The 15,476-nt window shown below is 44.8% G+C and overlaps 1 protein-coding gene and 1 long non-coding RNA gene across 2 annotated transcripts in view; one reads left to right on the top strand and one right to left on the bottom strand.

Annotated features, from left to right (window-relative positions):
• Positions 1 to 2,381: 2,381 nt before the first annotated feature.
• On the top strand, positions 2,382 to 4,122 carry LOC109293475. The gene is made up of 2 exons (XR_002096324.1): positions 2,382 to 3,768; positions 3,855 to 4,122. It is a non-coding gene; the product is annotated as an uncharacterized LOC109293475 (long non-coding RNA).
• Positions 4,123 to 6,751: 2,629 nt separating this feature from the next.
• The window catches only part of UBE2G1 (ubiquitin conjugating enzyme E2 G1), a gene marked incomplete at its 5' end in the record, with an annotated part of 48,402 nt that continues 39,677 nt past the window's right edge, over positions 6,752 to 15,476 (bottom strand). The window contains 2 exons of the mRNA XM_019511319.1: positions 6,752 to 7,948; positions 10,997 to 11,120. Coding sequence (XP_019366864.1) covers positions 11,034 to 11,120 — 87 coding nt within the window. The remainder of the gene's footprint in view (positions 7,949 to 10,996; positions 11,121 to 15,476) is intronic.

Genomic DNA, 15,476 nt, shown 5'->3' with positions numbered 1-15,476 from the left:
GAAAGACAGAGGTTGACTTCCATCAGGAGTCTACCTAAATGGATTAATGTCTTGACACTGGAAATTCTGTATGCGTCAAAGAGAAAAGATCTGTGGAAGACAGTGGTCACCAACATCCTGTTTGGATATGGTACCTAGACAGAGAGAGATCCAGATGGAAAGAGTAGCAGTCTAGCGGATAGGGCATTGTGATGCGGGTCAAAGGATTTTTTTGTGGTTCTGCCAAGCTGCTCAGTGACCTTTGACAGGTCATTTCACCCACCCGTCTGCCTGTTTCTTTTCCCATTGTTATCAGTCTGGTACGTAGGGCAGTAGAGCTTAACCTTGTAGAGCAGCTGACTGTACGCTTGTGACATGGTTGAACCATAGGTCACCACTCCCTTTTGGCGGGGGTGGGGATGGAGGTGGTTGTCCATGTCAAAGGAAGGAGAAGGGGAAAGGAGGAAGAGAGCTTACTGTGACAGGATCTTTTCTCGGTCGGTCTTGCCACAGATCACGAGGAGTCGGGAGGACAGGGAACAGGCTTGGTGATCTTTATTGATAACTGTTAACGTAGCTGCGCAGCAGCTTAAACTCACTCACCACGCCTCGCGCACCCTAATGGTGCGTGAGACCGATGGATCTGGCTGGTGAGTTGTCTCAGGGGTTTCAGGTCGCCGGGATCAGGCGGGTCTCTGCGTCCTCCTCCGGTTAGCTACTCCGAAGGCCGAGCCGTGCCCGTAATAATATGCCGTGAATCGTTCCGAGTCCGTTGGACGCAGAAGGGACCCTGACGATCAGGCGGGGGCTCCTTTTATAGCTTGGGTGACACGCGGTGATGTGATTGTGTGAGGCACCTTTCGATAGGCCCATGGCACTGACTGACTGACGCTGGATCCCGCCTCGTAGAAAGTTCTAGCTGCTGTCTATCTTTTACACTCGTGGCAGAAAGGCAACTGTAGTCTGCCTAGCAACCGTTACATAACTTTGTATAACTTTTCTGATTGGCGAACATGGCCACTTAACAAACATAATGATCACAACACTTACCTCCAGCACCACAGGGGTTCAGCAACACAACACAAGGCACAGAAGGGGACTTGCTAGGCCAAGGTGCTTGCTGCTGATTCCCCATGCTGGTGATCCAATCACTTTGAGGGCCTGATCAAGCCTGTGGGCTGTAGGTGGAGCACCACTGATATAGGGCATTGGAATTCGATTCAGTAGGGCCACAGGTTTCTTACATGATTTGGGGTAAACCTGCCCTGTACCTCAGTTTCCCATCTGTAAAAATGGAGATAGCCCAGTATGTAAAGTGCTGTAGGATCTTAGAACAACAGGGACCACATGAGGTCATCTAGTCCAGCCCCCTTCTTGAGGCAGGATCATCCCTGACTAAACCATCCCAGCCAAGTGTCTGTCAAACCCACTCTTGAAAACTGGCAAAGATTGAGATTCCACAATTCCTGTAGGTAGCCCATTCCAGGGCTTGACCGTCCTCATAGTCAGAAAGTTCCTCCTGATTGCCAAGCTAAATTTCCTCTGCTGCAGTTTGAAGCAGTTGCTCCTAGTCCTGTCCCCTACAGCCACAGAAAAGTCTGTCTCCATGTTCTTGTTAATTGCTCTTTATATATTTGAAGATATGTGGAGAAATGCATCCATATTTATGAGATATTGAGGGCCTGGACACGAGCCATTAGCATTAATGTAATTTGTGTCATTTTGTACACTGATGGAAATTAAACCAGTGTCCGAAGCAGACAGATGACCAGCTCACCGGAGGCCAGACCTATTACAGCAGCTTGCCACTAGATGTAGACACATAGTAGCTACGGTGGTGTAACTTTACTCAGTTTACCTGTATTGCAATTTTCTGAGGTTTAACCCGATTTCTAGCCAGTTTTACTGGTATAAGGATATACATTGTGTGCATCTTCCTTGTTTATGCCAATGCAAAGCAGATTGATGCTTATCAGTGTAGGGTAATGGGGCACGTAGCGTGTTCAGGACCTCAAATACTACCATGAGAAGGACCCTGTCAGCATCTATAATAGATTTGGATGGTGAACCTGTTTTCTTCATTGATATCCAGGATGCCCTCTTGTTCTTTATCCTGGACTCAATTGTTACTTGCTTTCTTGGTTAATCTCCAGCTGCCTCTAGGTTTTAAATTACACTTATTTTCTGTCCCATTTAAAAGGCAAATGGATGCAACTTCGCTTCATACATAATTTACACTGCTCATGCCGCATTACTGTGCCTTGTGAGTGCCACTGATTGGCTGATGCAACTAGGAAGACATGCTCATTGCCTCGCAGGAAAATATGATTAATTTGTCACTCAGAGGGGCTGGGTAATGACTAATTATCCATAGTTAGTCTTTCACTTTTGAGATGCAGTAAAGAATGATTTTTGACATTTATAACAAAGAAAAAAATGTATCACAAAAATATGTCACAAATATTCCAAGTGCAAATTGCAGGCATTCTGGCTGGTTTATGAGGATTGGAAGATTATACAGATAAGTGCCTAATGTAATGCTTTTTATTACAAAAATTCAGAATGCTCACTGTATAAGATCCGTGTACTCACAAGCATAAAATAAAGATTTTTACTTTCCACTCCTGACCAAGATAGAAAGTAATTCTTCCGGATGGAACAGTTGATGGTCTCGTGTCTTGTTGAGCCAAGAAAGGCTGCTGAAGAGTATTCAAGACTTTGCAAGCATCAGCTGACCTTAAAGATGTTGTGGAGGTCATCTTTGAAGCCTATGCATCAGGAATGAATTCCATTGTGATTTATGCTGTATGCACATTTGGAAGCGACTAATAATTACACTTTAACATGGCACGTTAGTTGAAGTGTTTTGTATACAAGTTGATAGGACTCGGGCAAGGATTTAGTCCACTAACTAATAAAGACTATAGTGATGAGTTATCCTATGACTAAGTAACCAGATTTCACTAGTTTCATTTTTTTCTGGCTGCAGAGTTGGTTCTCTTACCTACTCTTGCCATATGAGAATACGTAGAGAAAGGGCAAACACTGAACCACATATCTTTAGTGATTTGTTCCCTATTCGGTACCCTCCCAGGCAACCACCATTGGTTTAGAGCCATTTTCTGTGGCAGCCCCAGCCATTCTGTTCAATAACCATTAATAGAGCTGTCACCCGTTAATTTATCCACTCCCTTTTTGAACCTGGATCTGCCCTCTGCCTGCACCACCTCTTGGGGCAATGAATTCTACAAGTTAACCGAGCATTGCGTAAAAAGCACAAGCCTGTTTTAACAGTGGGGCTCTAGAGAGAAGTGTTTTTATTTCAGGCTTCTTCATTTTTGAAACCCTGAGCTTTGGTCACTTCCTGGGGTGGAATCAGCAGGGTAGCTTGCTGTAGAAGTGCAGTAGCTCAGAGCAACGTGCAACACTGCAAAACTTTACTGCAGTAATACCACGTTTCAACCCCATTACCCTACCAAAGAAAAAATATCCTGGAAGAAGTTGCAGTCAAAGAACAGAGCTAGACACAGGAGGCAGATATAGTATAACAACGTGCACTTCATCCCATTATTAAATGTTTTCCAACCACTATCTACATAGGGCATAGGTATTGAATGTTTGGGAATCACAGCAGAGGTGGTTTTCCAGCCAACGTTGTAACATTGCCAAAGTTTGAGGTAGCTTGAAGTTTCACAAGTTTCTCTCCTTTTATATTTTCCAGTCATGTCATTTGTAATCTGAGAAATCTTGAGGCTCCTGCTCAGCCTGCTTGGCATGCCCAACATTCAGGTAGCACACAGGGGGTGCTCATGTACTGCCCTTAAGAGGTAAGATTCTAGATTAGTACAAAAATTCAGTCTATACATTCTTTACAGACAGATGACTAGTGATCTCATACAAATAACAGAACAGTACACCAATCAAGGTTGACCTTCCAGAAACTGAAGAACCTCTGAAGTCCTGTGCAACCCCCTCCTGTACTTAAAAAAAAAAAAAAAAAAAAATTGCAGTTCTTTACCATTTTGTTTCCTGTGAAGCATTAGTCAACTCTTCCCACCCCCCCCAAAGTGTTAGGATAGTTCACTCAAGCTGTGGCTTGGTATTTTAACCAGAACAATGGTAACTCACCCCTAACAACATTTTTAAAAAATACATTTTGCAATGGCTTTTTGAGGGACAGGGCCTTATGTTGTGTGCAACTAAAAAGTCCACTGAGTGTGCCCTAGCTCTTAGTTTATTTTGGATCTCTAAATCAGTGGTTTTCTAACTGGGGTCTGTAGCTTATGTCTAAGGGGTATGCAAAAGAGGACTATGATCAAAAATATTTGAATTGTAGGTGTGGGTATTCCTAAGGTGACTAACACCTCCATTCAAAATTTTGAAAGGGGTCTGCACCTCCATTTAAAACTTAGGGGTCTGCAAATGAAAAGAGACTGAAAACCACCGCTCTAGAAAACAGCACATGCAGAAACTCTGTCTTGAGTTTCTTTCTATCATTGCATTACATTACAGTAGTTTAGTATGCTAATAACTGAGAGGGAGTGGGGTGAACCAAAAACACAAAAAGAGCATCCCCCCCCTAAAAACAACACCTTGTACCACAATGGAAATCCCTTTTAAGAGTCTGGTTGCAAATTAAACTAAATATATCGACTCATTTTCAGTTAGTCTAGGATTGTTTGTATCCACTGGGAGAAAAAAAAAAGTAACCAAGGGAAAACAGGACCTGCTACAGAAAATGAACAAATGGCTGCTCAATTCTTGCTGCAGCCAGCTTTATTTTAAGAGAAAACTCTTGGTTCACAATAGCTGGCCTAGAAACCAAAGTAGTCCTAATAGTTTAATTATGGAGTGAACAGCACCATGCTGCTGGAATGCAAGGCAATCCTCAGCCTTGAGAGAGAGAGAGAGAGCGCGAGCGAGCGCGCGCGCGTGCACACGTGGTAGCCTTTAAGCTGGCTAGAGGCATTCTCCCACCCCCTCACCCCTGCAGGAGCCAAGCAGTTTTGATCCTCATGTGCCTGCTTGCCTAAAATCAGCTATTGTGCCTGGGCAGAAAACATCATTTAAGCACCACATACATCTGCCTGCCTATGAAAAACCACTTAATTAGGAGTTTGATCCATGCTTTTCTACACAGTTACCAAATATGTCCATGAGGACATTACACTAAAATTTAAATGCATTTGATATAGGAAGTAATAATAATTTTTAATACATTTCAATTGGCATTTTTTGCTAACCAACTTTTTACCTTGGCACCTATTAAAAGCCTGCCATGCGCCTTTTTTTTGGCATTCACATCATAAACAACAATCTAGAAAGTTCACACTGTCCATCTGACACTCGAGGCTTCATGGAAAGCTAGATCAAATGTCAGGTTCATTAGAAGCTATCCGTTCCTTCCCAAAGTTTTTGCATGAGAAATCCTTCTCGTGGTAGAGGGAAGACTGGAAACCATCACTGCACAATCCAGTTTCCACAGCAGCAAGTTGCTTGTCTTGCTGCAGGTTCCAAAGGTTTCACGTCAGTATGTTGGCTAATAACTGAAATCAGTAACTGGACCCACACTGGCTGCGTGACCAAAATGCAAGCCATTTCTCTCTTGATTTCACTGCACACCCATATAAAAGTTTCAGGTCTCCGCAAAGACAGACATGACAAGCCATTGCTCCTTTTTAGAAATAATGATTCTATAGAGACTTGGGCTTCACTGGAACTGAAGAATTAACCCCCCACCCCCATCTCTGCCCTGCAACTACCCGATTTCGGGAGCATCTATCGATCTGTCCCATATCTCTCTTGCCCAATTCCCCGTCATAAGGAGCTTCCTGTTCACATCCTTCCCAATGTCTGTGGCACATATTAAGTGCCACAGGCATTGTGTAGAAATAGAAGCAACATTACTGCCTTTGAATGTAGAGAAACTGACTTTGATTCCTGGCTACTTTTTACCGTTTCCTCTTTTCTGGATCTTTACTGTTCATTTCCACTTGGTTCAAGAGTGGTAGTTTCATGGTTGTTAGGGGCTAGAAGGAACCTTACAAATCATCGGGTCTAGCCCCCCCGCACTCAGGCAGGAAAGGCTGCTGGGATCGGATGGACCCAGCAAAATGGGCATCAAGACATTCTGGTTTTCTGATCGCCAGGGTGGATGACCGTACCACCTTTGGGAGGAGCCTGTTCCAGACCCTTGGCACTCTACTTGTAAAAACGTTTTTCCCTTCGTCAAGCCTGAAGCAATCCTCAAATCAGCTTGTGCCCATTATTTCTCGTCATCCCCTGGGTGGCTTTGATTAATAGATGCTCCCCCCCAGGCCTTGATGTATGCCCAATATTACTTATAGGCTGCCACCAAGTCCCCTCTGAGTCTTCTCTTCTCCAGGCTGAACAGTCCCAAGTCCTTCAGCCTCTCCTCGTATGACCTGGTGTCTAGGCCTTTAATCATGTGTGGCCCTCTTAGAAGTTAGTTTCCCTTCACTGAAGGAAGCAACTCAATTAGTTTCTCTAACCCAAAAGAGAAATCCAGCTCAAATTGGCACTTAATTCTTCAGTGCAGGCATCTTGTACAGTACTTAAACAAAGGGAACAAATCCTTATCAATACCAATTATAGCTCTGGGCTTCTAGTATGAAATTTCATATAATTACCAAAGTATTTCTGCCAAGTCCAAACACTGGAAATGCCTACTGAGCTAGGTCACTTCTCATCTGAGTCAGAGTCAATCCCAACACTCCCCAGTCTTAGGTACTACAAGCCAATTCAACAGAAATTATTGGAAAAAATTATATTTTGGAAGAACTCACTACAGAAGGTGACAGAATTCCAAAAAATCAAATTACATGAAAATATACATCGCAATTTTCTTTGTACATTAGGTGAGGAAAATTTGCAGTAGAATAGAAGGCAAAGAAATAAGGAGGGGCACAAAAGAGGGATAAAGAAAGAAAGCTATTTCTTTATGTCAAACCCAGAAGTTGCTCATTTGAAATCCTACAGATGTGCATGCTTCTTAATCCATCTTAAAAATGAAACCAGGCAATGAGAGAGAGAAATAAAGAAAAAGAAAAGAAAAGCCACCAAAAGAAAGCAGATCATCCTATTTTGGACTTGACTGGACTTCCAAACCAAAACGCTCAGTCCTTTGAAAAAACAAAACAGCAGGCTCAAGGGTGCTCCACAGCCAGAAGTTTTATTGCTACACCCAAATTCAAGAACTGTGTGCAACTGGATCAAAAAAAAGGTAGAGGGGGCTGGAGGAAGGGGGCAGGAGAAGCACCTTTGACAACGCAAAGGTCATTGTAAAAACCAAGTAACGAATCCTAGAAACTTCCAAAATTTATTATTTAGAGAAAATCGGAAACCAAGATGCTGGGTGAGAAGGGAGTGCATTTCCAAACAAAACCCAAGAAAAACCACCAAAACAAAAGAAAGCCAAAACAAAACCCTGAACTTCAATAAGCAGAGGGTTTTAATTAAGCCTCAAAATGGTTCAAAGGAAAAAATTAAGAACGGGGAAAAAAAATCTTTACCCTAATTGGTTTTAGTTTGACATGCTTCACAAGAGTTGGTTTTGTTTTTTTTTAAACCGATAGGAAACAATGAATAGGGAAAGTAAACCTGCTAAAATCTTTAGAATTTACACGATTCTTATCCTAACTACAAGACAGCATTATTTGGTACAATGTGTATTGTGGATGTACATGAACAGTATATATATTATCCGGATCATGTTGTGCTATGTACACATCTTTACAATTCTTCCTGAAGGTTAAAGCAGTTCATTAGGTTTCAAAATGCGTAATTGTTTTTTTGTGTTGGCACTTGTTAGGCTCTTGTCAGCATCGAAAACTGGCATGTTTTATTGCAGCCCAGTTCCAGCCAGTGTTTGCCAACTTGTTACAACAGAAGTCCAGCAATAGGTGGGTAGAGTGCAGGAAAAACAGTGCCATGTTTCTCAATTGGAGACCTGCGATAAAAAAAAAAAAGCCACATTACATTTATGAAACAGAGAACTTTCAGCTGCTTTAAGATTTCTGTCCATATTAGGTTGGAAACAAGTTGTTCACCACTTTAACACTCAAAAGTTTATATTAAAAATGTAAAAGCATTTGTTCTCTTTAGAGTCAAACGTGTTAAAATCTCCCTGAGATGACATACAGGAACAATGCTAAAATAAAAAAAATGAAAAAAAAACACCAGATGCTGGCAAGGCTGTGGGCTCAAATTCACCATCATACTTTTAACTCCTAACAACATTTTCAAAGTACACAAAATACTCATCTCTGTCTAGGACTAACTATAGGAGGATTGGGCTCTAGTCTCAACTAGAGAATTCCTTCCAAGTAAACATATAAACTAACAATAAGTGGCAAAAAAGCTCATTATAGATACAGTTTTCCCAGAGACAGAGGATTGGAAGGGACCTGCCAGATCAGCATATCCAACCCTCTGCAAAAAACATATGCAACCGTGTAATAACTGTGTACCCGAAGCGCTCCATAAGAACATCCACGTCAGGCCTACCTAACCTACAATGTGCTTTATAGCTAGCAAGCAACAGAGAATTTATTATAGTTTGCCACTGAAGGTAATGCTGCACGCATGCAGGACAAGTTTCTCGGTACCATTTGGGCTCCAATGCATCCCTGTGAGAGTCTCCCATCTTTAAAATTTGGTAAACATCCAGTGCTTCAAGAGGAAGGCAACAAACCCAGAAACCACGTCATCTATTAGGGGTAATTTTATCGTCAGGCTTCTGCAAGCAGGAGCCCTGAAGTCAACCTATGTTATGCCACCAATTACTCTGAAAAATAGCAAATGCTACAGCAGAAAAGTATCAGAGTGATGACATTAAGTCTGCTGCTGACCAGCCCCAAGGCTTCTTCAACTCTACCCATCACCTTCCCCCCCCCCCTCCAATTTTTATACAAGTCAAATGCTAGAACATTTGCATTGCAACATGCAAGATGGCAGCTTACTTGACACTACTCAGTTTAGCTGCTCCCAACACAATCCTTCAAACAGACAGAAAAAACACTGACCAAGACCAATTCCCACCCTAAAGTGCAACTGTGACTTGAGTACCTGTGTAGTGGGAACACGTGAACATTAGTTTGACTGCAAGAATTCCCAGGCCAAGAAAACAAATGCAACTAGCAAGAGTTCCTTCAAAAATACTATGAGAGCTTCCAGCAAAACAATTCAAGGTGTCCCATGCCATTTTCTTAGGAGTATGGTTAAATGCATATACACTTTTATGCTACACTTCTCCAGTGACCCTGGGCCAGTCTGCATGCTGGACTGGGCCCTGCACTCCTCCCACTTAGCAGAATGGAGGGTGGGGGGCGGTGGGAAAAACCCTAACAAAGAAATCAAAACCAAGACAGGCTCCAACACCCCATACTGCCTCTGCACAACAGGACTGGGGTCTGGGGGTGCTGCAATGCCTCCACCCAGCCTCACTTGCAGGGCAGGGGATGGGGAGAGCAAGTTGGGCTCCAGGGCCTGCACAGTCCTCTCCTGGTCCCACACACTGGGATTTGGCTTACAGGCCAGGGGTTGAACACCCCTGGATTAGAGGAAGTCATCTAGCAAGCAGCCACCTACTAGAGACAACAGCTCAGTAAAGTGCAAATAAAGGCTTCAACTTGGCACCCTAGAGACCAGCTGCAAGAGTAGGAAGAACACAAGAAATATGGCCATGAGTTGTGGACAAGCAGAGTTCCGTTGCTAGCTGTACTATACACTACACCAATACAACTTATTCCTTTTACATTATTAGAACCAGTCTACCATGGAGTACATTCAGAATTCAGTGTTGGAGAACAAGCTGAAATAAAATCGCAGGAGCTAGACTACCTAAAGGCAATTAAAAACAAACCCCAAAAAACCACCCAGCCTCTTCAGCTTTGAGAATCAGAATATCATCTTAGCTTTCGAGATGCTATGGACCAAAAACTGCAATCTTATAAGCATGTTCCCAGAAGAAGTTAGTCACTGAGACTGGGGGGAAAGAAGCGGGGCGGGGGGAAGGGGAGAAAGAATCACTGCCTTAGAGATGACTTGAGACCTGATCTTAGGTCAGGACAGTTCTTCAAATCTATTGCAGCGGGAGACCCACGGTTTAAGAGCTTGTGGAAATACTTGGCAAGAGGTACTGAAGCTTAAAAAAAAAAAAACTACACACCACCACCAAACAAGTCATTCATCTTGCTTGCAGAGGGCTTCAAGCCATGCTGTTGCTCACCTCTTAAAACAGTATCACTGCTGACAAGACGAGTCAAGACTACCTATTCTGGAAATGGTCTTTGAACTACACCTGTAAATTTGACCATACGTTAAATATGGGACATAGAACTGGCACTTGGTTGGGCCCGAGTGTTTCCCCATCTGCTTTGAGGTGCTACTGGAAAAGATGGGCCTTTCAGTTAAAAACAAACAAACCCCACAAAGTTTTCCCAACCACCTGGGACGATTTTCTCTGACATTCAACCTGCAGATAATCTGGCTATGGATGCTGATGGCAAAAACTATGTACGCAAACCCCACAGATATCTGATCCAGCTCTGCAAGTGTTCACGACCACCTGAATTTTAAAGGCTGTTATGACTATTTGAGCAAGAATCCCAGAAAGATTCTCTACTTTTGATGCTGGACATATGCACTACAAGCACGCTTGTAACCACTGTTAGAGTAGCAGATATTGAAAAGCTTCCTAACCAAAAATTTAAGCCTTTGAATAGTGCAAACAAAATTGTGGTGGAATCTGCCAATGCAGACAGTGTACAGTAATGCATGAGGAAGCTTCCCTTGTCATAAAGGCTTTCAGCAGGGCTGGTCTGCAAGCATACAACTGAGATGACGAGTCCACCAAGACCAAGTGGGAAAGAGAAAAGAGTCTTCTTGAAGTAAGACAGGATTTCAGGTCTTGACTGCAAAGACTAGAGCAGCATTTCACCCTTTCCAGACTACCAGAAATGGCACATTTAAAATTGGGAAAAAAAGTGTTACTTACCCTGAAAAAAGTGAAGCTACTAGCTGCTGAATAAGTGTCACTCAAAAGCAGTCTCTTGGCTTTTTCTTACACAGCGGGCAACTTTCCTTTTGAATTCTCCATTTCTGTCTTCTCTCCATTCTTTCTGCAATTGAGTAGACAACACAGATGTCGGTTATTGCAGCAACATGTATTCTAGTAGTTCAAGTACTGGAAACAAACATGCACTCAAACACCCAAGAGGCTCTTAAATACATGTTTACAGCTATTTAGCTGTTCTCCAGTTAGTCACGGTGTTCAGGCTTGGTGAAGAGAACATACCCTTTAAGATTTTAAAAACAAATGTTGATAGAACTGTGGGACCCAGGGCCTTTTTCTTGGCATTTAAACTCCTGGTTCAAGGGGAGTTGAAGTTTTTAGCCCCAACAACTGAAACCTTTGCCACTGTATTCAAGAACAAACCTGCAATAGCATTTCCCTTCAGTAGAAAGGCGACCCTATATAAAAAAAAGACAGCACTGCGCCCAATATTGAGACTCCTGTGGACAGCAGTGAAATAGCGCTTTGCTCAGCAGCACTGACCCAAGCAGAAGCAACAGTGAAATAATCAGTTCTCCTGACTTCTTTGCTAGTTTCAACTGATAGGCAGGACACTCAACAGTACAGTAAAGAGGTAGCTTTTTTCCTTGCGCTACTTATAGAAAACGAACAAAACAACCCAAAAAGATCAGCCAACCCACCCCCTGCCTGTCAAGTGGACCTACAGAAGGACTAGTTCCAGTTTCTAGGGTCGGAAGGGACCCGAACAATTCATCAAGTTCCTGCCCAAGGCAGGGGGTTGGACGAGTGCTGGGATCGTAATACCCAAGGCAGATGTCTATCCAACCTCCTCTTGAAGACCCCCAAGGTAGGGGAGAGCACCACCTCCCTTGGGAGCCCATTCCAGAGCCTGGCAGCCCTAACCGTAAAGTAATGCCTCCTGATATCAAGCCTGAACCTGCTCGCAATCAATTTGTGGCTGTTATTCCTTGTTATCCCACGTGCTGCCCAGGGAAACAGAGCCTCACCTATTTTCCGCTGGTCCCCCCCCCCATGAGTTTATAGACAGCCACCTTCTCAATCTTCTCTTGTGGAGGCTGAATAGATTCAGGTCCTTTAGTCCATCTTTGCAGGGCCTGGCCTGCTGCCCCCTGACTGTGCAAATGGCCCTCCTCTGGACCCTCTCAAGGTTAGCCACATCCCTCTTGAAGTGCGGCACCCAGAACTGGATGCAGTACTCCAACTGCAACCCGACCAGCGCCATATAGAGGGGAAGGATCACCCCCCGGACCTGCTTGTGATGCATTTGTAGATGCACGACAAGGTGCGGTTAGCCTTACGGACCGCTTCCTCGCATTGACGACTCCAGGATAGGCATGAGCCGCCAACTGTTCTCTCCTGAAGATCCTCTCTGGAGCAGAGTTCATTCTTAGCTAACCAGGCAACACTATTTCTTTTTAAGAAAGGGATATGCACCATGATTTTACTGTTCTAGTACCTCTGCCATTTAAAACCACCACACAGGATTTTCAAGGGCCCTCCACATCTTCTCTTTCAGGTGGATAAGAGCGTAAAAAGCCTCTAGTAATTCTTTATATTCAGGGTAGATAAAAGGAAATTAAGAGTGAAGAAAATGACTCTGGTCATAGTAGATATCCCTACCAGGTTGAAAGTAGACATGTGCCAGAAATCTCTTTGTTCAGCCAAAATTTTCAAGGAGCCGTGGAACTCGCGCCTTCTGAAGAGTTAAGCTCCAGAATCTTAGCTTTCTTAATGCCTTATTTGAGATTCCTTGCAATGGCAACTGATAAACTGAGACCGGGATGCCTTCCCAGAGCTGGCAGAGCCCAAAACAAGATCTTTCTGATGCCCACAGTGAATGGGGCTGTTGACAGTGCTCTGAGCCTTCTCCCCAGTCAATCCCAAGATGCAATGCAAATCCAGGAACATATGCTGAATTCCACTGTTGCAACCATGCACTTGTCTGCAGATCACCTGCAGACTTCTCTCTGGATTTCTCCATAAAATATTTTTGGAAAACACAGAAGAAAAACAAAATCAAAGCCATGCATCAAGCAGCCAGTTAGATGGTGCTAGTGTCCAATACGTAGCTAGCAAGCTTAGACAAACCAAGATCCAGAAGCACGGCCGTGGACAAGAAGAGAATGAATTAGTGAAGCCAGCTGTAGACTCTGTTCCCTGATGCACAATTAGGAAAGGCAGTGGGGAGAGAGCTGGTGAGCCAAGAGTGTTGTACCTCTTTGACAGCAAGGTAAATACCAAGTTTTGGGGGATGCTAGAGTAGAAATAGACATTAAGGCTGTTTTACAGCAATCCTGTCTGGTCTCACTAGTAATAGAGTAGTTAGAGAATGAGGCAGTATTCTAGAGAGCTGCAACAGCTTTACCACCGTAGACAAAAGGGATCCAATAGATCTAAACTGCTTATGTAGACATCATGCTTTTGAAGCACTAGTACCACCAAGCACTTCAGGCTTTGTTCTAATTTACCAATAGCAGGCCGCCCCCCCCCCCCCCCTTTAGAATAAGCGTCTATTTGTTGTTCTTCTAATACAGGGGTGCACAAAATATGGCCCGCCAGCTGACTGGATCCCATCTGCAGGCAGGCACCCACAAATTAATTGCATCTGGCCCCGCCTGCAGCTGCCCCTGCTGTGCTCCGCCTGTGGCCGAGTCTTGCCTGGGCAGTGTGCTGTGCACTCAGCTTCCTGTCAGCAGGCCAAGCCCTGCTGCTGGCACTGCCCAGGGAACTGCTGGGCTCCCCCAGCCTCCAGCAACTCCTCCTCCTGTCCCTGCTGCAGTGCTCCAGGCAGCAGGTAGGGAGAAGCTGCAGTGTTGAGGGGAGCAGGGTGGGCTTTGCCTGCAGCTCACTCTGGTCCTCTCATGCTGGGCGAGGGAACGTGTGGATGGAGGTGGGAGGAAGGAGTGGGGCATGAAGGGGCTTGGCTGCTCGAAGTCCTGACAGGCAGGCAGGCAGCAAGAGACAGGAAGGGGGGGGGGGGAACAGCAGCAGAAACAGTGGCACTTGGTGCAGCCCCGCTGGGCGAGCATGAGAGAAGGAGCAGGAGCCAGCACAGGCTCGGCTGCAGCTGCGCCGGGCAGATGTAGGACAGAGACTAAGAGAGCTGGTGATGCCAAGCTCAGCTCCCTGCCCCACCTCCCCTCTTCAGGGGCTTCTGTTGCTGCCAGCCAGCGGCAGCTGCTTTCCTGCCCTTTGCAGCATGCTGTGAGCCAGGCAGGAAGCGCCAATCCCTTTCCCCCTCTCCCTGCCTGCGGAGGGGCTGGGCTCAGCCAGATCGCAGAGAGCAGATATGGGAGATGCCCCCCCACATGCACCCACCCAATCCACCCACAGCCCACACATGCACCCACACCCCCTCAACATAGCCCACCTCCTTCCATACCTACACACCTGACCCTCACCATAGCCCACACCTCAGCCATACACCCCACAAATCTCACACCCACATTCAAGTCCCATACATCCATGTATACACCCCACCTATACCATCCCCACCTCAAACCACAACCACACATACACCATACCCCCCCCCCACAACATACAAGCAAACCTGTACCCCTAAAAGGAGTACTTCCTGGACAAGGGAAGAGATTCGCAGTGGCAAAGGTCATGGGTCGGCGGGGGGGGGGGCGGCGGCGGCACTACCCTTGTAGCCCTCATCACTTCACCAAAACTCGTTAAGTAGCCCTCCAGCCAAAATAATTGCCTGCCCCTGTTTTAATACATGCCTATAAAAGGTTATAGGACTAAAGAGGAGCAAACCTTTCCCAAAAGTTAGGAAGAAAGTAGTGGACTTGGACGACTGCCCTGAAGTGGCTGTTAAGCAGTATGTACCAATAAGCCACTTTTCTCCACATTTAGTCAGCTGCAGACCAGTGACATTCAGCATACAGGAGAAGCTAGTAAGTTGAGACATAATATTATGTTAGAGGATATCTAAGCTGCACTCGCAGCATTTTGGCATTTAGAATCTAGTTTGCTCCTTCCAGTGTTCTCAGGTTTGCAGTAGGAAAGATCTGCATGTCCTGGATATTCACGTCTAGCAGTAATATGAACTGCAGAGAAAGGTCTGACATGTACAAGGAAGCTAAACCAAAAAACCGAGAGCTACTGCAGCATCATCCCATTCCCATCACGTAAGAGGCAGTCTTCTAATCAAAATACTCGGGACCAACGTTTCTGCCAAAGTTTCGCTTGTGGAAGCTGAGCGCTCTCTTTCACAGAAATTAAGAGGTTGCAGGGGTGTGCCACTGAATTCATTTTCTAAAAGCCTTCCCATTTTAATTACCTTCTGTACCTCATGGATCATCCTTGCTCTGTATCCCACCCACCTCACCCCAGTCCTCTCCCCCACACTTTCAGTGAGGTTAAACTATATTTTACAATCCTCACTCTAACGAGCCTATTCTTGCTCAAGTAT

This window comes from Gavialis gangeticus, unplaced genomic scaffold (genome assembly GCF_001723915.1).
Source record: "Gavialis gangeticus isolate Ggan-Ray unplaced genomic scaffold, GavGan_comp1, whole genome shotgun sequence".
Classification (NCBI taxonomy): Eukaryota; Metazoa; Chordata; order Crocodylia; family Gavialidae; genus Gavialis; species Gavialis gangeticus.
The sequence above is the reverse complement of the archived record's forward strand: the minus strand, read 5'-3'. Positions and strand labels throughout refer to the sequence as shown.